Raw genomic sequence first — 21,900 nt, 5'->3', positions numbered from 1 at the left:
GTACCTGCTCAGGATCCATGTTTTAGACAGTCTCTCATATCACAAATGCAAAAAAAAAGCAAATAAGAGGTAAAAAAATGAAATATTCAGAATCAATCTTATGAAAAAATAAATTTCATGGAAGAAATATATAATAATTTATGAATTACATACATTTTATCACTCATCAGAATACCATCACCAATCGACAGAACACCCAGATATGCACAAAAATAATTAAATTCAGTCTTCTTAGATATTTAGGCATACTATGCAGGCTGCCATGTGTACTCCTGTCCCAGGCCACGCAAATGTTATTTGAGTGCATGTGCATATGATTCATGCCTTCAAATAAACTAACAGGTAAAGGTAGCATTAAGGTACAAACAGATGTGTGGAACAAACAGCCTCTGGGAAAAGTCCCTTATTTAATACTCTAAATTTTCTGAGAAAATCATGCTGCTCCTAAAATTTTAACAGTAGGGAAGAAAAAGAGCTAAGCTATTTTGGTGATGGAGCAGACTTAAATTTTTATTCTTATTCTCAGTTTAGGTAATTTCTTTTCAGTCTTAACTTTTCATCATCAGTTTTTATGTCTTGTTTATCTAAATATATTTTCTGCACTCAGTTGTTGCTATCTTATGCCTGCCACTTTTAATTGCATGCTATCTAAGCTCTAATCAATACTTTTGTCAAATTTTCACTATCTTTACCTTCAAGATAAAGATGGTAAAGAATTGTATGTTAATATTCTTCAATTAAAATCCTATTAAATTTAACTTTTTAGTCTAGTCATTACAAAAGAGTGTGCTACATCACCAAAATAGCTTAGCTTTTTCTTCCCTACTGTCCCTTATTTATCTGCATTTTTATAAAACTATTTTCCACTGTATAAACTTATAATTAGAACTTTTCTTCCTGAAGCAAAATTTTAGTGTTAAGGAAAAAAAACATTATTAGTTGGCATTTTTCTCAGCATGAGAGCCAACAACATTTAATTCAGAATGATTCAGCATGTTATTAAGGACACTTTCTTTCTATTTGCAAAATTTAATTTCAAACTATGAACTAAAGTAATACCAGATAACCAGTGGCAAATTATTTAAAGAAACATAAACATGTTGTAGACATTATTACAAAAGGAATAATGATTTACACATATAAAACAGATTTATGCTGCTTTATATTTCATCATTAATTTAGTAATAGCTTCATTGAAGTTTGGTCACACTCGGGGACTGAACTACATTTCTAGATAAAATAACCTTCATTCATACACATCTGCTCAAGTTTGCTACTGAATGTGAATTTACAAGAGCTTTCCTTTTCTGGATACTTTAATACTCTGCACTTCTGCAAGCAATATCATATCAAAAAAACTTCCTTTACTGGCAGATATAACCATCCTTCCTCACATCAACCATCACAGAAGATAGGCATTATCAAAACTCCTATGCACAAGTTCAGCCTATCTCTTCTACTGATTCCCTTTCTGTTGGAAGAACCAAACAAAATAAAAATCACTATGACTGCTAATGAATATGACCAAGTTGTTCAAAAATTCTTGATAAATGGCATCGACTGCAATTGGATGTTAAAAGTTGATATACCCTACCTTAAAAAACCATCAGAAGAAACAGCATGGGTTCTTTATAAGTTGAATCGGTATACCACTTTCAAACCATTTTGCAAACAATCTTCTTTTCTACCATTCACTTCTATATTTGTCTGGTTTATTGAGCATCTTGTTTCTGTTGACTGCTATTTTGCTCAGACAGGCGATTGTGCCACGATAAGAATACAGGAAAACCAGAACTACATGAAACTCTTGGAATGTGATAAATATTGCCTTGTTTGCCCTGCCACCAGAACTAACAAAGTTCTCTGGATTCAAACAAAAAAAAATTGTATTCAAGTAATTTACATTTGATTGCCTCGTCCTTGAAACATGTGAAACTCTATGACACCTTATGATATCTGAACTGTTCAAATGGCAAGCCTATCTCAAGTTCTGAGAAGTAATCATGATTATCTGTTCATTTTCTTCTTTATTTTTTTATGCTGATACTTATTTCATTATAACCAGATAACTATTATACAGTGGTGTCCAAAAAGGGGAGCAGGCACTAGAAGCCATGAGACACCTCCAAGAAAGAGCTTTCTTTCTCTCTCTCTCACCCAACAATCAAAAACAATGAAATGAAATTTACCAATCCTTTGGAAAAATTTCATCAATGTGTTACTAACACACAACATATGGATGGATAATAGTACAAAGGTTAATTAAAAAAAAAGGTTAGACCTCCTTTCCATTAAGAAAGTTAGAGTATATATATACAGATTCCTACCTAAGAAAATCCTCTGTATGTCACTGCTGTTCTCTGTATGTAGGACTGCTGTTAAAATGGTATTAGTTAGGAACAACATAACTGATGAGAAACTATGACATGAGAGTTCTAAAGTTTAGAAAAGGTAATAATCACTGATAAAATAATAATAAAAATGAAGACAATAAAAAGAAACTTGGTATTTACTGCTCAAGATGTGCATAGAGCTAGCTCAAGTTAGCATGCATAAAACAAAGAATGGGAGATGAACGATAAGCAAAATACGTTTTGGTCACAAAAATGACAGTGATAAGGTCCAGAGGAAAACCAAGATACTTATAAATTGAAGTTGAGATGTCTCAAAAAGCAGAAGATTAAGAGTCCTATTATTACGGGGTTCGCAGATAGAAAAAACTAATAACAAAGCTAAAGAATTAACACTATGTACAGTATAGCAGAACCAAATGAGCTTGTGAAAATGTATTAATTTTAACCCACTATGGAGCACAATCTTCCAAACTGATGCTTTCAGCCCTCAATTCATTTTAGTCTTCATATATATATATATATATATATATATATATATATATATACACACACACACACACATATATAGTCTGCCCACAGTTGAGAGAACCATAGTTGGCAGAGTGCCAAGAAGAGTCAATTCATGTTAAATGGGAGAAAAGAATAAGTGATGTACAAATTCATCACCAACACACAAAATCACATACTTTATACATAAAATTTTCCAACTGTTATACAAGCAAAATAGTTACCACTTGAAAAACTACAATGTTCATAAAAGAAAAGCTAATTTTCTGATATGTAATAATAAACACTCATCCCACGAAAAGCACTGATTACGTTATTATCAGAATGGATTCATCTTCTTCTGCCATGCGCAGAATTGCCGAGGGTTCTCTCATCTGTGGTCGAACTATACACAGATACGAAGTTACATCTAGTTCACTGATTGGTTAGTGTACTCACTGCTTAGTACTGCATGACTTTTTTTTTTTTTTTTAATTCTCTCTTTATTCCTGTCACATAATCACAGAGAACATTTAAAATCTGTATTATAGAAGAGGAATCATTGGACCCATTTGCCTGCAGTGCTTCATGTTTACAGCTTCAGACTCATTAGCAAGGTCTAAGAACACCCAAAGTAACAGATTAAAGGAAAATATAATATCGTGACATCTAATGTTCCAAATTACAAGCAGAAACCAAACCAAACATAACCCGGGAGCACAGTAACATAAAGAAAAAGGAATAACTGCTTCAAAGTTTTCAGCAAAGTAGCAAAGTAGCAAAACAGGTAATGAGATTTGGAAATACATGTCACCACTATGATAATCAAACCATTATGACTAGCTTACATTTTACATTAATCAATGTATATCATGGTTGTCTGAGTCAATTTCCTTCTATTTTCACTTCAAACACTGCTTTGCTTAACTATACTGCCTACATTGAATTCTTCAATGCTACTCATGTCAAATTTCTTTCTAACATCTTCATTTTGTAAACAGCTCGGTAATTGATACCTTTTATTCCCCCCTCCGACCCCAATGCCAAAATTTACTTCATTGTGGAAAGTTTTATGGCTTTGTTACAATGCATATTATAGCCTATACCCAAATGTGAGCATAATTGCGAAGTAACTTATATAAAAACAGCACTGGGAAAGGGTTAAAAACACTAATTCTTCCAATATATCATCTAAATCACAGAGACATCTTCCGGGAGTAGAATATAAATCTTGGAACACAAAAAGAAAGCAACACAAAACAACTAATTTTCTAACCGATTCTATAAGTAGTATCTATAGCATAGTCTGCAAGACCCAACTGACCATAGTCACAACTGCAGATGTATTTTTTTAAGTTCTAAGTGGAAGATGACTGACCTTCCTCTCTGTCCAAGTATGCACAGTTGCAGAAACAGGGAATTCTATATCCACCATGAAGTGAGAAAGAGAGAGAGAGAGAAAAGGAAGTTGGTCCTTAGTGGACAGCAACTTTGAAGTGGGACTTGAAAGTAGCTTCCCTATGTCTGAAGCATGGGATGGTGACAGCATTGCTAAAATCCTTCTGAAGAAAATATCATGGATTGGGGGAAGGATTGATTATTTTTTGATTCGGTAGGAACCGCACCCAGTACATAGGAAGGTGTAGTGTATATGGCTAGGTTCTGCTCTAAAAGCATCCTGAATGTAGGCTCCACTGGTTAGAATTTTTATGATGCCATATTGTTGAGGGGAGTGGGGATGACGGGAAAGTTTATGATATATCTGTCTGTGCGATTGGGTTTCCTATATATTGTGAAGGAGAGTTTACCTTTAGGAAGGCATGTTACTAAGGAGTTGATCTAGGAAAGCTAAACTACTGTTAGTATCTTTAACCATTATAAATTGGCTTCTAGGATATAGATTACTGAGGTGACAGAGGAGAGTCTAATGTGTCTGGGCCATGGAGCCAAATAGAGAACATATCTACATATCTTAGCCAGACAGAAGGTTTGAGAGGGGCTGAGTCAAGAGTTGTTTTTCAAAATCAAAGAACAAAATAAATTTTGTTCTTCTGAGAGAATCAATATATCTGTATTATATGCAATTAGATATTCAGTGGAAGTTTTAAAATGAGTTGAGTTTTCATGTAAAATGGCCAGTGAGGAGAATGGGGGGGGGGGGAGATTTCACTAATTTCCTGAATAATTTATAGCAGGAGAAAATGGGAACTGAAAGGTTTAAGTTTTTTTTGTCATTTCAGGAGGGTGGGGAGCAATCATTTTTTGAGTAGACTTTTAAATTTTTTTAATCTGAGATTTAGTTGTATCATAATCTAATGGAAAACTTTGAAAATATCTATTTTCCAATTGTATTTACTGCATTAAGGATTACATTGGCATTACCCTTATCCACTCCAGCAATGACTATGATATTATAATTTTGTAGCTTTGCAAGGGCACTGAGTTGGCAAGATTATATTTTTTGGAGGTAAAGCCAGAGAAAGAATGTTGACAATGTCAAGCCTGATATTGTTAGCTATTTCTAGAGCCAAGTTATGGATTCTGCATTTGATGTTACACATCAAGTCTAGTGGGGCACTGGCAGAAACTTTATTAAGTCTTTTTTGATGACAGGTTAACTATGATGTTAAGAGGATGAACTTGAAAAGACTGTTGTACTTTTTGATATGTCAATTTCTTATTTTAAATAATTCTTTCTGAGCAGAGGTATCTGAAATGTCCAACAGATGGTCCAGAGCTGCAGGTTGAGAATCACTAATAGCCCAGATTGTAATGAGCTAATGTCCATGTTGGTAGCAGCAAGGGCATAGAGAATAACAGTGATCTGTTCCTGCAGCAAAGCAAAATTAGTATGCTTGCAAATATGAAGGATTATTTTTTTTTAAATTAAAAACCAAATTTAAACTTGGTTTTTAATTTGATAACTGAGGAACATTCCAGAATCTTGACATCTTTTAAGAAAGACCAGATGATTAAACTTCCCAAATAAATAAAGTTTCAATTTACCATATTGTCTTGCCCTGTATGCTATATCTTCACCATAAACAGTAGCTGTGTACCCTATGTTGGATGCTTAAGGAAGTAAACCAAGAAAGGATTAAAAAAAAACAATTTTAATTCTTCCAATGTTTCATCTCAGTCACAGAGACATCATCAGGGAGTGCAACATAACACTTGTAACACACACAAAAGCAACACAAACTAAGTGAAAGATGTGGAAGAAAGACTAAGACTAGGCCTCAGTTATAAACTGGAATCTCAAAGGATTAATGTTTCCCATATTTCCCAAATTTCATGAATTCATATTTATTCAGATCAGACTGATTTCTGAGGGCAGCTGATCCTAAAAACAGTCTTTCTCTTCTAAACTTGCTGCAGTGGAGCACTGCTGTTTTTTTTTTCCAATTGATTCTATGAGTAGTATCTAAAGCATAGTCTGCAAGACACGATTGACGATACTCGTCAATCTCGTGACTGCAAAAATATTTTTATGTTCTTTTATGTGGATGGTTTCTAATCTTTGTCTGTTCGCAGTTCATGTTTTTTATTCCTGATATCACAGATTGCTTTTCCTTTGTCATGCATTCCAAGAATTTCTCTTCAAAGAACAAAATTTATAAAAAGATGGCAGGTACTGCTGTGATTTACCCTCTCACCACCCACTGTACCAATTTTTTCAGGGAAGATTTTGAAAAATAACCTCTGGATTTGGTTCCTCTATAATCCAATTTATGATGGTAAAGAAAACTCACAATAGTCAACCTTCCTAGACATCTTAGTAACAAGTCTTCCTAACAGTAAACTCTCCTTCACAATATATAGGAAACCCACTCACACAGGCAGAAACATTCACAAACTTTCCCTTCACCCCTTTATCGACAACATAGTATCATAACAAATGGAACCTACAATCTTCGTCCCATCGAGGACTCTCTTACAGCAGAACTCAGCCATATACACACAACACTTTGCTATCTAATGGGTATAGTTTCTACAGAATCAAAAAATAAAAATTAAAATAATAATAATTAATCCTTCTCCCAATCCACGATTATTTTCTTCAGAAAGATTTTAGTAATGTATGTCTGAGGCATCAGGAAAAAACAGTTAGAATTTTCAAGAAATTAAACTTTTTGCACAGCTTTCAAGCCCTGCTTGAAACTAGCTACCCTTATCCATTCCACTAAGAACTAACTTCCTCCTCTCTCTTCTCTGTGTTCTTAGTGAATATAAAGTTCCCTGTTGCTTGAAGTTAGCCTATTATGGAAAGAGAGGAAGATCAGCCACCATATGCACAGAAGAATATATATAAAAAAACACATCTGTAGTCAAAACTATGCTCAATTGGATCTTGCTGCCCGTGCTTTAGATACTACTCATAGAATCAACTGAAAAATGCACAGTACTTCAAAACTCAAAAAAAAAAAAAAAACTTCCCAAAATATGGGAAACATTAATCCTTCATGATTCCAATTTACAATCAAGGCTTACAACAGACACTCCACCTAGTTAGCACTCTAGTCTTTTGTCCATGTGTTTCATTTAGTTTTCTGTTGCTTGTTTTTATGTGTGCACACACATTATCAATTTTATAATTTACTTTCTGAAGATGTTTTTCTGAACAACAGGATACTGGAAGAGTAAAACAGTGTTTTAATCCTTTCCCAGTGCTGTTTTATCCATTAAGCCTCTATTCCACACTTTAGCTTTAACACACATAAAGTAACTTCATGAAATGTCTACATGTCTACAGAGGCTGCTGAAGTCATATCAATTGCCTTAGTATCCTGTAATACAAACACATTATGGGAAGAGTAACTACTTAGACTGGTTTAAACCTTTATTGAGGTTATCTTCTTGGATCTAGCACCCACTGATGAGATTATGGAATACTAACACAACTGATGTGAAGTCAAGAGCCTCATGACTAGTCTACAAGTAGAATAGTTGTGAAGATACTTCACGTTTATGCTTATGCTTTGGGTATAGGATTAAAACAAGAATATACTTTCTTCTCAAGTGTAACGTGAAACATTTTTTTTGCAACTTTCACGTTCATGATCTCCAAAAAGTATGATATGAACACATGAAAAAAAAAGTAATAATACTGAAAGAAGAGGTGAAACGAATGATCCATTCAAGAAGAGTATGAACATACCAATTTCCAATAGATAAATTGCCATTCGCCACTGTTCAAAGTATGTAAACATTTGAATTTATTTTCATTGTAAAATATCATTCAACTATATTTAAAAAAAAAAGAAGTAAAAAAATTGTTGATAGTCATTTTACTACTGACAGTACTATGATGCAAGCAGAAATGCAGCTGACAAAGAATAGCATAGCCCTGATTTAGCCATATGTTAGATGTAATTTAATTTCATGAACCATATATGGCAGGATATAAGATGATATTTGAAGTGTGTGTGTGTGGGGGGGGGGGGATTGCTAAAAGCAAGGGTCATCTTACACTTTGAACTTAAAATCTGAACCTCTGAATTCAGCAATGGAAAGTATAATCTAAACGATTGTTCAAGCTCCTGAAGTAATGTACCATGCAGCAGTGTTATATTAGACACACGTATACTGATATATTATATAGTAGCAAATTAATATATTTTGTATGTAAATATCAGCATCATCATCAAATTCCTGACATGTACCCTCAAGGGATGTACAGGATATTATGATAGTACTACATGAAAAACTTACATCATTACTAACTTCCTATCAAAAATTTTCCTCCAAATCAATCTGTTATCTGTTAAGACTCCAACATTATCAGATCTTATATTTCTGTCTTCTAAGGCACTTTTTACTATCAACCTATAATCTTGGTCTTCCTCTATGTCTTTTTCCTGCCAACCTGGCAGAGAACACTTGTTTTGCTAATCTTTTCTCTCCCATTCTGTTTAAGTGACCATACCACCTGAGATTAGGACAAGCATGTAGTTTTTTAATTTAAATTTGATGAAACCTTACTGGGTGATCATATGAATTAAAATATAACAAACCAAAGACTGATATAAATGTAACAAATAATTTTACTAATTGCCTCATATGGGAAGCCATCACTCATGAATTGCAGTAAAGAAAATACCAGAGATGACTGTCATACACACTATATTAAAGTGCTTTTTTTTATATTAAAGTAATGTGTGCTGTCAGTGGTACATGTAAAATTTGTGGTCATCTTATACAGTGAGTATAGCACAAAATAAACATTTTGAAAAGAGAATCGGGGGATCTGGAAAATCGCCTCATCATTACAGATCCGAAATATTATTTTTTTTTGAGTCAGCCATGGCAATGAAGAATTCTCCTAACCTAAACAAATAATGGTTACATTAATTTGCCAAAAATTTGGGAGACTGTTATCTAAAGAGCAATGCCTACATAACTGAAAAAATTTTTTTTTTACAATTAGAGGGTGCCAAATTAGGACTTGAGATCTTTTGTTCATTACAATTTGTATTGTTTCACTTACTGTCAAGTATACATGCTGTGTTGCGCTTTGAAGATGCTGATTTGAAATTCAGCAAAATATAAGCTAGTTAATAAACATCTTTTTGATAAAATAGTTCATTTGGTGTTGTTAATACCATTAAAAATAAGTTATGAATAACCTTTAACAGCTAAAGCTTATCTGTTAGACCACCTCATATTGGGTAAATAATGAAACAATACCATCACACTACATTAGTATATGAATATTTACAGATTTACAGAAAATAGCAGCCTCATTATTTTGGCTATAATGAGGCTGCTGTTTCATAATGACAGAGCATCCTCCTTATAATTAGAAAATATTCCTATATTTAACACTAATACAATGACTGTGCATAATAAACAAAAAAACTAATTTCATATCATAGGCATATGATTGAGGCACATGTTAATGCATGTCAGAAAAACTGCTTCTCATTTGTCACATTATTCATGCATATACGAAAAATAAATAAAGCTGTATATAAATCGTACTTTTAATTTATCTTTAACTGTGGAAGATTCTCTTCCATTCAAGAATCCCAATCATTACTTATATGAGTTTTAAATTGTTTTGCATTTGTCTATTTTCTTACCTATATTCACTTACTCAAGCAGGAGATTCTATGATGGTCCTGGAGATTAATGACATAGACATACAGTAATACAACGTATATGATATACGGTATGCAGCCAATCGTGTGAGTCTGTAATAAGTCAAAATGTGTGTGAGTGGGGGGGGGGCAAGGACTATCAACAAATTCCTGATATGTATCTTCAATAGACGTACAGTGGATGTATAGGATACTATGAAAATACTACGTGATTAAGTTTGCATTATTACTAGCTTCCTATTTACAATTTTCTTCCAAATATATCTTATCTGTCAGGTCTCAACATGGTCACATTTAATACTTTAATCTTCTAAGGTGCTTTTAAATGCATCAATCCACTTAGATTTTGGTGATCCCCTGAGTTTGTTTCATGTTTTTTCCCTCCTTCCCTTTACCATTGTTTAAGAGACCATATACTACCTAAGAGTGGCTCTGCTTATACATTCCTTTTGAATTTCTTCATTTTTCATGATGATGCTATTACTGCACAAGAACTGCAGAAGCCTCTACACAAGGAGTGCACAAGAACCTTCAGGGAGTGTAATGGTTTGCTGTGGGAGGCTCACATACTATTGACACAATATCTACCTCTAATTGAATGCATTCAACCAATGAAGCACTTAAAACAACCGACTCTTACTCTAGTACTGAAAAATTTCCTTTGCATCAATTCAATCCTTTTAGTAACTTAAATGCTTCTATCATATCCCTCTTTTCTGCCATCAAATTTCTCCAATCCACAAACTCTCAATCTATCTTGCAGGATGCATTCTGCAGACACTCACCATCTCGATAACTTGCCTCTGGATCCTGTCCAACACTTCATCATGCACAAAATGTCCAGGAGAGAGGACATGTGCACAGTAATCCATATATGGCCATATCAAAACCTTACAATAATTTTCAGTAACCGAGTAACTGAAGAGTGTTCTTGTTAGGGATCATTCTTTTCAATAATATGAGCTAGCTTGGCCACTTTTTGTCCTCTGTACTTCAACTCCTTATCTACTAACATCCCTAGTTTCATGTGGTACAGTTCCATTAGTGCAGTACACAACTTGTAACCTTTATATCCCAAAATGCATAACTTTACACTTTTTCACATTAAACTGGTACCTGCTATCTTTTATCCATACAGTCAGTCTATTTAAATCAACATGCAGGCTCTGTATATTTTCTTGATTAACTATCCAATTTTGCATCATCAGCAAATAGTACCATATGATATCATTTATGTACAAATTAAACTGCAGTGGTCTAAGCATCGAAGTCCTGTGGCACATTGCTACTCACATGTTTTCTCCTGGATTCTGCTCCTCCATACACAGCTCTTTGGTACCTGTCCATAAGCCACCCTGATACCCATATCAACAGCTCCACATTCACCCTTATTTATATAATAGAGTTCTTTGTATCCTGTCAAACATCTTTGCAAAATCCAGCAGTACCATCTTCACATAGCCATTACTTTTATTCAATTTAACCATTACTATTATAAAAAGTGAGCTCTCCTTCTGCTCTTGTGAGACTTTAAAGAGTTGAGGCTTAAGTTATCTTGAGATCCTGCAATATCCTAAGCACTTTCAATTCATCAACCTCCCTGACAATATAGCCACTGTGAAACTTTTATACCTCACCAGCTGTTTTTCCACATTTCAGGATTTTAAATAGCTTTTTCTGTCCCCAATACTGATATGTATGACCATTTGCATTCCTTTTGAATACTTTATACTATTGTTCTGTCACTTCTCATGTAATTTAACAGTCTTTCAAAGGATTTACTCCAGATGTCTAGAATACATTTATTTTCAGTTTTCATGTCACTATTGTTATCTCTGATTCCTTTTACAGTACTCTTTCTGCCATTCCTAAGCTTTTTCAGTAGCCTCCAGATTTGTGCCACCTTCTGATATTAATTTATCTTCTATGCGCTTATCAAAATTTTCCAATGACTTTTGTTTATTTACTTTTACACACAGCTTAGCTCTCTTATATTTTTTGCTGTGTTCTTTTTTTTGGGCATGTGCTGATTTATTTGCTAGGAACTTTTTGTATGTTTTATCTTTTTACAGGACTTCTTTAATTTCTTGTGTCCATCATGGTTCTTATTTTTCCATCCATGCAGAAGAATTGTCTTTTTTCCTCCCCCCCCCCTTGAATAATGTCAAAACAGCAAGTTCTCATAATTGATATGTTGAATACTTTACTTACTCTTATTTTACTTAATCCTCCCTCTTCTACCCTTTTACGGTGTTGAGGCTACTCTTAGACTTTGCAACTGCAACCACATCGAGGATAAGGTGGTTACCCCTATGCTTCATAGTGTGTCCTATGTCTGTCGATACGTGTGTTCACAGGCCAGTTTGCCTGTTCTGAAGGATGAAAAAACCCAAGTTTCCCAGGTGAAAACCCCCCTCCCCTACCTCTGTATGAGACCAGCTAACTCACCTTTTGTTGAAAGAGACCAGATAAAGGTTCCTCACATCTTGGATGGGAATCAAGCCCAGGTCTTTTCTAACCTAAAGGCTTTGTTTATACCGACTGATCTACAGAGGCTCAGATATGTTGAATAACTGAAGTAAAATTACATAGTGGGCTATGAGAAATCAGTTGCCATGTAAGGGTTGGTTCATTAAAGAGTCTTTGTTTTGAAGGTCAGATAAATGGTAGATCTGTGTGTGTGTGTGCATACATGAATGCATGCGCGCGCACGCATACACAACTATACACTGATTGCCCTGTATAATGTTCTGTTTGGTAATATTATATATTATCAACAGTAGACATGGCCTAGAAACTTGAGGTTAAAAAATGTTAGATTTGATTATAGTGTCAGAGAGGATTTCAGTTAAAGATGTGACTATTCTGCCTCTGCTTGATGAGAGTGACCATGCATTACTCACTTGGGAAGTGGATATGTTTATAAATATTCCATTCAGAAAAGGTTACCTGCTGAACTACAAAGCAGGAAATTATGACCCACTGAGGAGTATGCTGGATTCTGCACCATGATATCAGTTGTTGGATAAAGTACAGAGTAACCAAAGCTTGAAAAAATTATTTGATACCGAGTAATGGTGAGTGCAAATTGCTTGTTTCTCTTTTTTAAAAGGAAGCTGATGGACATGGGCAATTATACTGCTCATGTTGAAATATGATCCTTGACAAAAGAGTAAAAGCTTTAAGCATGTTAATGGACAATGAAAAAAAGTTTTTTATAATTAAAAAAACATAAAACCTAAATAAATTGAGACATCAGATCACAAAAATCGCTTGAAAAAAAAAAAAAAAAAGAAATGGGCTGGCCATGTAACCAGGACGAAGGATGGATAATTCGTACCATAGTCTGGATTGCCAAAGAAAGCAAGAGATCTACAGAACATGGAGGATGAAACAAATAGATAAGGATGGCCTATGATGAAAAGTGAGAAATATGGGAGAGGTCTTTGTCCGTTAGGGAGATGTAACTAGCTGATAACATAATATTCAATTTACACACTGATAATTCAACAGTTTTTTTTATTGGTATACCTAATGTACAAAACAAATTTCTGTACATTCCCAAGATTTCTCAACTGTCTTAAAGTAAAAATATGGTCCAAACAAGCTCTATTTGGCCTAAATTATCATTAACCGAACTGTGGTTGGATGACTAACTGAAAGATGGTTATGTATATTAGGAACAGTGTGGATGAAATAGAAAGCCTTGAGGAATGCCTACAATAGGCAGGAAATTTGAAGTGATAACTTTGTTACACACAGTCAGCAACTCAACAGAAAACTAGCAATCCAATTACAAAGAAAGGATCCACAAGATGGCAATTTACTGAGAAGTCCTTGATGCTAAATCCTATCAAATGTCTTGGAAACATCAACTACAACAGCATAGGTTTCTCCAAACCTTTCCCATGACAATGTATTGACAGGTAGATGATGTAGGTGAGGAGATCTGATGTGAATCCTGATTGGCAGAATCCATACTGGTGGTCACCGTTTAGTGGACAGCTCTCTAGTTATTGAAGACGGTGACTGTTGATGACCTTTCCATTACTTCAGACAACACTGAGGTAACAGGTTGATAGTTTGACGGTTATTTTTGGAATTTTCTGTGAGCTTACTTCCATGATGTAGGGTTGATGGCAGCTGAATATAATGTAGAGATAAAGAACAGATATAAGTTCTGCAGCAAATCTTTTAAGCGTACCTGGTGGGATACCAATCAGTTTCAAGATTCTTCAAGGAGAACAAATGGACACAAGTTACATTCAAAGTGGGGACAATACCAGAGTCAGCAGAGACCATTCACTTTTTGATTTTAAGCAGCCTGTGATTTGTCTGCATCTTTGGTTTAATACTACATCACGCGTTTAGCTGTGGCATGAATTTATCCATACCAGACAAGCATACTCTGCTGTTGCAAAACATAAGGAAAGAACTATAGTCCATGGTTACAAGAATTGCATCCCACTTAATTCATAGCATGTTGTTCCTTGCATAACTTTAAATTATAGTTTTGCATTTGATCAATAGATAGTGTCACTTTTTACAGCTTTTACATTATTTTTATATTATTATGGTATGATGCCATGGTTGCTGCTACAATAAATTTTATCCATGGAACTATTGCCCACTGTCTATGATCCATTCAATAAATTTTCATGCTTTCAAAATATATGTGCAAAGTAGGCTATGAATCATGCAGAAAAAACTATATTTACCCAGCATGGCAAAGTAACAATACATCGTAAGACTGCTAAATGCTATTAAACAAGTGTTCATGATATCTAAATTTGATAAAGCACCTGTTCAAAATTATTAAAGAAGAAGATGTACTAAAAAGGACAGTGCTAACATAAAGAAAGAAAGAAATATGGATTGATAATAGACGCTGTAAAAACTAACTAAAACATTGATATTCTGGAAAGAGATAGAGAGAGGAGAAGGATGAAGCAAATAAAAGGAGATATGATCTCAGACAAAGATGAAAGTAAGCTTAGTTTTTAAAGTTTTAATTCACAACACAAGAATAATAAGAAAGTAATTAATATTTATGAACTTATTTGCTAATATTTTTCTGGTGTTATACTGAGCATCTCTGCCTTGGACAGCATAAAAAATACAGCGCCATCATTAGGGTGAGTCAGGACCTAGCAGATTTTTTTTTTTTTTTTTAAATATCCCTTCACACAGAATCAGATGAAAGAAAACAAAAGTGCTACTCAGAAGTCATTATAAGTCAGACTTTTGTTGGAATCAGAAGCAATTTTAAACCTCAACAAGTATGGCTGCATCAATTTACCAAAAATCTGGTAGACGGTCATTTTAAGATCAAATTAATACTTGTCTGGATCTCTCTCTATATATATATCTAACAATAGACGTTGCCAATTAGTTCTTTGTATTGCCCATTAAGCTTTTAAACTCAGTTGTTTACAGGACTCAGTTGTTTAATCCATAAATCAATGATATAGGAAATAATTTAACAGGAAATATCAGCTGTTTGCTGATGATGCTGAAATGGGAATAGCAATGATAAATGAAGGTGATGTAGAGATCCTGCAGGAAGACACTTTGGGAAGAAGACACAAGTTATGTACTGTATTGATGGAGCTGAGCTGATGAGGCAAGACTTGTGGGTGATTGTGGAGAGGTAGTTGAAATTTAGAGGGCATATTGCAAAGGTAGCCAAAACCACAAAACTACCCTATATAAACCTTTAATAAGGAAATAACTGAACTACTGCATGCAGATGTGGACACTGGCTCCATGGATGGGGAGGATCCAGAAGCGAGTGGCATGCCTACAGAATGCTCCCCATGAGAACAGATTGATGGTCTGTGAGCTTCAAACACTAACTGATAGGCAAAAAAAAGAGGAGAAATGATAGAAGCATATAAGTTATTACAGGGGTTTTATCGGATTGACACTGAAGACTTTTTTTTCAGTACATGGCAGTAAGAGAGAGAGAAAAAAACGATGGATCACCTACTGAAATTGTGTAAGAGTGTGGTAAGCAAGGGTGTTAGAACTAGAGTTTTTGCTTGGAGGGTGGTGAATGGGTGGAACTGGTTGCCAGAGGTGGCTGTGAGTGCTTTGTCAGAGAATGAGTTTAAAGATGGGTATGATAGGTATTGTGTAAATAATGACTAGTATGTGAACAATGGATCTCCCACAATGAGTCTTATGACTTCATGGAGATACTTGTATTATAATACACGAAGCACTCACAACTCACTGATAACCCATTCCACTCATTCACAACTCTCCAAGCAAAATATCTAGTCCTCACACCCTACTAACCACACCTTCTTTCAACTTCCAGGAATGACTCCCTTGTTCTGGTCCCTCTAGCCAAGTGCTGAAATATTTTTCATCACTTGGCTAGAGACTTAAAATCCTTTAAGCAACTTAAATGTTTCTATCATATCGCCTCTTTTTCTCTTATCAACCAATTTCTGCAATCCACACACCCTCAATCTATCCTCATAGGGAACATTCCACAGGCTACTCACCACTGAATCCTCTTCACTGCTTCCTCACTCCCCAAGATGAGGAAGCAGTGGAGAGGATTCACCCCAAACCAGACTTGAGCATGGTAATCCAGATGTGGGCATATCATTATAAAGAGGAATCAATTCTATGAAACAGATGGATGGATGAGCACAAAAGATAATAAATGAAGAACTATTCTTCTTTTTCAGCTCATTCCTACCTTAGGACAACTAGAGTCCCCTGATTTAGAGATAATGACAAAATAATGCAGTTGGCACCACTTCCCTCCTGCATCCCCTAAGGGCAAGAATTCATGCCTGCAGATCTGTGTGTTCACATGGCCAGTCTGCCTGTTTTGAAGGATGAAAAAAAAAAAAATTCAGTTTCCTGGAAAAAAAATCCTCTGCCTCTGTATGATTGGTTAACTTACCATTTGATTGAAAAAAGTTGTCAATACCAACTGAGCTAGGCAGGCTATGAAGAACTGTTGTAGATAAATAAATCAGAAAAGAATCTAATGTAGAAAATAATTAGAAGGATACAATATTTTTGAACATATCTGCAGGATGAATGACATAAATAAAGGATTGGCAAGACAACAGCGAGTAGATGATGTAAAGGAGTGGTGTGGAAAGAGTTTACAACAGTACGTAACCTGGCAATGAAGAGAAGGGAATGGAAGAAAATAGTGAAAACTGCATCAGACACCCCAATCAGCATTAGAGCCATGAGTGATGACTTATTCAAAATATAAAAAATTAATAAAAATTTACTTTATCTGCAAATTTATTATACATGGCTGAGCTCTGTAAACTGGTTTTCCTTGTGAAATATGTACTAAAGCTTTTTACACATGAAAAAAAAAAATAAATAAAAAAAAACATCATAAAGATAAAATTTAAACAATGAAAAATCAAAACATAAAAAGGAATTGTGTCTCACTGAGGTTGTGACATTTGACTGTCTGAGCATCAAAAGGAATGAGTAAATAATCACAGGCTTCTCTTAATTCTGGTACAGATACACTCGGTGGACAACGAATTATTCCAGTTTTATAGTATTCCTATAAAATGTGAAAAACAGAATAAATATTAAAACCTATAAATTCTTCATCATCAAATTCCTGCCATGTACCCTCAAGGGGTGTACAGGAAACCACCTATAAATTCTTTAAAAAAAAAAAAAAAAAAAAAAAGGACAGCAACATAGATAATGTATAGGTTTTGCTTATTAACTAATTTACATATATCTTAGCTTACTAAAGAACAATATCTACAATGGTAATTTAATGTTCATTTTCATTTTAGAAACAGAATAGGTAAATATTTTAGTAAAATCAACAGGGGAAACACTAGATTATGAAATAATATGTTTTCATTTGTGTTGAACAACATAAACAAAAAATATGAAATCAACTATTACGCATATTTCATATTCAGTGATAAAAAAAAAAATCGGATTTGGTCTTCACAGCACAGTATCCAGTTTATCCTTACTGGATACTGTGCCCAGTAATTTAACCAACACACTAACATGGAATCAGGAAATGACATTATGAAAAAACAACTTGTATGTTAATTTCTTTTTGACAAAAATTATGATGCATAACAATCATTTGTTTATTAACTACCTTTTAAATATCATTTTCATGTAAATGGAAAATCTCTCAGAGCCCGTGTAGTTCAGTTGAAGTAGTGTTTGCACTCCATAGCACTTGATTGATTGAAGGAAGACCTAGGTTCAAATAGAACTAGAGGTACATTTTCTAAGCCTTTCTTCGACCGATTCCCAAGTCAGTCAATCTCTGGCATGGGCAGGCATGTTTTTTCTCACAGAAACTCTGGTTTTTCTGTCCTGTAAACTCAAGAAAATAGATCACAGAGCCCACACTATCTCAGACAATAAATATATAATGTTAAGATTAGGAACTATGAGATGACGGCACTTGCTAGCTGCCTCTCTTCACCAAATGCAGGATACTCTTAGTGATAGTCTTGGGCCAGCTATCTCTAATTGACCTCTGGTGAAGATTGAACTGCCACCTCGGTGTCCAAAAGTTAGACAGGGCTAAAACGGCCTCACCTACTCTCTGTAGGGGAATCAAAGGTTTTTCTAAGCCTTTCTTCGACCGATTCCCAGTCAGTCAATCTCTGGCATGGGCAGGCATGTTTTTTCTCACAGAAACTCTGGTTTTTCTGTCCTGTAAACTCAAGAAAATAGATCACAGAACCCACACTATCTCAGACAATAAATATATAATGTTAGGATTAGAAACTATGAGATGATGGCACTTGCTAGCTGCCTCTCTTCACCAAATGCAGGATACTCTTAGTGATAGTCTTGAGCCAGCTATCTCTAATTGACCTCTGGTGAAGATTGAACTGCCACCTCAGTGTCCAAAAGTTAGACAGGGCTAAAACGGCCTCACCTACTCTCTGTAGGGGAATCAAAGGTGTTAAGTGGGTTTCGTTCTTCTTTTATTTTTTTTTGGAAAACCTCTGAAAAAAATTTTAAATGTCCAAGAAACATTAAACACAAGCTACCTTCCGACCAGTATTAAAACGTTTTCCTATATTCATCTATAGTACATTTTGTACCATGGGTGGGCTAAGGATTTTTTTCTATTTATCAATTTTTTTATATGTTTTTTATTTTTCATTTATTTTTTTTTTTCACATAGTCTGTAAACCCTACTCTAGAGGCTAAACATGGAAATTTTCAAGCCACTTCAGACCTCTAATAAGCGGGATGTGGTCTCCCACTTATCACATTCATCTTCCACCTAAAGACAATCACAAATATCCATGCTCATGGCGGGATTCAAACCAGCAGCTGCCTGTTAGTTGAAGAGTGGGTATGCTAACAATTCGGCTAACCAGACCTTGCTAACTTGGTTGGCCGAGTTGGGTAGAAAATAAATTATACTTGACAAGAAATTATGTTCTTGGTTTAATTCTTTACCTAATTGTTAAACAAAGTTTACAGATGATAGTGCATTATGGCAAGGATATCCAAACTGGTTTCAACCTTCATTGAGGTCTCAGGCATGGGAGTTAAAACGGAAAAACTAAGCTAAATTAATGTACAAGTGATATTTTTGCACATACTAGCAGCAAAAGGTGTTATCACATTATCATTAAACACCCTGGATGAGAGAGAGAGAGTTATATCAAGTTTTTTTGTTTTTTTTACTTGGATATAAGTAAATTATACTTTACAAGAAATTACAAATTTATTTTAATCCTTTAATCAAGAATGAGCAAACAGAAGTTTGTGTGAAATATCTTCAAAACTATGCTACTACTTACATGTAGCAGCTTTTGACTTTACATCTTCTACTGACTTCCTCAGCATTCCATAATGTACAGCATCCACATACAAACACACATCCTTTAGATGTGTATAACACCATGCATTATAGTGAAGGATCAAAACTTTACAAGGACTACAACATGAGCAGTTGCAGTCCTTGTAAAGTTGTGTATAATTTATTTTCCAACAAGTGAAAACACTTGTTACACCTTTCTCTCATTCAGAGTATTTCAATATGGCAATATATCATGTTTGCCACTTGTGTATGGAAAAATATGACCTTACATTCATTTATCTCTCAGCATCTCCACAGATCTAAGCTTCCACTGATGAGACTTCAATAAAGGTCAAAATCAGTCCAGGTAGTGACCCTTCCCATAACTCATGACAATACACATCTGAAAGGGTACATACTGTGCATTATAGGCATGCTACAACTATTTTTCATTCAAAGCACTTATATAGGAAAATTAAACTTCTGCACTGATTTAGTTCTCAGTAACTCTACTGGTCCTGCTCCCACTGACGAGGCCTAAATAAAGGTTGAAACTAGTCTGGGTAGTAACTCTTCTTATAATGCATGGCAATATATATGTGTAAAAGTTTGTGTTGGGGGCTGTACATTGTGGAATACTAAGGCAATTAATATGAAGCCATTAGTTTCTCTATACAAGTAGGCTAGTCATGAAGACACTTGCAACCTTGGTTTGCTTACACTTGGATAAAGGATTACACAAGTATATAATTTCTTGACATCTTTAATTTCTCTATATACTAGTAGCCTAGACATGAGGATACTTCACATGCAAACTTTTGCTAGTCTATGTTTATGTAAAGGATGATAACTTTTTATCAAATAAAATTTATTCTTCAAAAGATAAGCTCAACTCCCCATCCTCCCTTTTTTAACCAGAAATCTATGACATCCAAGTGCATGTAAAGAACTTTTCTTTCTTTTAAGGTTACATGGTGTTCAGCATTCATAGTGAAGAACTTTATTTTGGGAAGCCTGGAGGATAGCAGAAATAAACTAATAAATATAACAAACAATATGGGGGAGGGGTCTTGCTATTTCTTTGAAACTTTAGATCAAATGAAATGGGAGGCATATCAGGGGGAAGATTCAAGACCAAGAGGATCCCCCCCATCTTTTAATCAGCTGAAATCATCCTGAATTATGATTAATACAACAAATACAGCCGTATAAGACAAAAATGCTGCCTAAGATAAAAAAGGCCATGGTCCTGAAGAACAGCTGTAGATGTTCTTCTTGAGGTGAACATATTTTAAGTGTTTAAATGGATTAAAACTCCGAAATCTAAAATATTGATAGAACTAATGTTATATGATAGCTTTTAATTTTTCAGAAAATGACAATGTACACTAGAATATTAATTAAAAACTTGATCTCGGGTTATTTCGTTTGGCAAGGAAAATTCTACAAACAGATAGAGGGGAACAGTCATGGGTTTTTCACTCTCAGCCAATTTCTTTATGGAGACCTTTGAAGAAAAAGTGTTAAACTCTGCCCCACATAAATCCACTGTTTGGCTATGCTATGTGGATGATGTGTTCGCTATTTGGCCTGATGGCCTGGATACACTCCACAATTTCTCAACACACTTAAATAATCAACACCCCAGGATCCAGTTTACCATGGTATAGAAAAACAGTAAGCCTCCCTTTCCTAGGCACTCTGATTACATGCCAGCCTGATGAATCCCTGGCTTTCTCTGTTTACAGAAAACCTACACATACAGGTAGATACGTTCATCAGCAGTCACCCCCCCCCCCCACCAACAATATGGGATTATAAAAATCCTATATAACAGGGTAAAATTAATCAGTTCAGATAACAATTCCCTAACAACTGAGCTTAACCATATCCTTAACACCTTCTTAGCCAATGACTAGAACCCCCAAAAATACAAAAAATATTAAAACCAGTAAACCACAATCCCCCCCTTCATAACAGACATTTCCGGGACCCAAAAAACTAATAAAAATCCTAAGAAAATATGACCTCACAAATAGTTATAAACCACATAAGAAATTGACATCTCTTATTTGCTCCACCAAAGATCAGCCACTTCCCCTAGACCTACCTGGAGTATATTACCAAAAAAGAATTATTACCAAATATGAATTATTACCAG

At 34.8% G+C, this 21,900-nt stretch overlaps 1 protein-coding gene across 5 annotated transcripts in view; it reads right to left on the bottom strand.

Annotated features, from left to right (window-relative positions):
• mri (BTB/POZ domain-containing protein mrityu) overlaps positions 1–21,900 on the bottom strand; it is a 323,678-nt gene that overhangs the window by 48,873 nt on the left and 252,905 nt on the right. For 4 of the 5 annotated variants that reach the window (XM_090412595.1, XM_090412599.1, XM_090412597.1 and 1 more), the window contains 2 exons: positions 17,375–17,495; positions 2,328–2,375 (listed from right to left, as the gene is read on the bottom strand). In XM_090412595.1, coding sequence (XP_090268721.1) covers positions 2,328–2,375; positions 17,375–17,495 — 169 coding nt within the window. The remainder of the gene's footprint in view (positions 1–2,327; positions 2,376–17,374; positions 17,496–21,900) is intronic. The other variant, XM_090412596.1, reaches the window with a different exon arrangement.

Source organism: Typopeltis vanoorti, chromosome 23, assembly GCF_054136105.1.
Source record: "Typopeltis vanoorti isolate ZY-2024b chromosome 23, IOZ_Tvanoo_1.0, whole genome shotgun sequence".
In the NCBI taxonomy this organism is placed as follows: domain Eukaryota; kingdom Metazoa; phylum Arthropoda; class Arachnida; order Uropygi; family Thelyphonidae; genus Typopeltis; species Typopeltis vanoorti.
The sequence above is the reverse complement of the archived record's forward strand: the minus strand, read 5'-3'. Positions and strand labels throughout refer to the sequence as shown.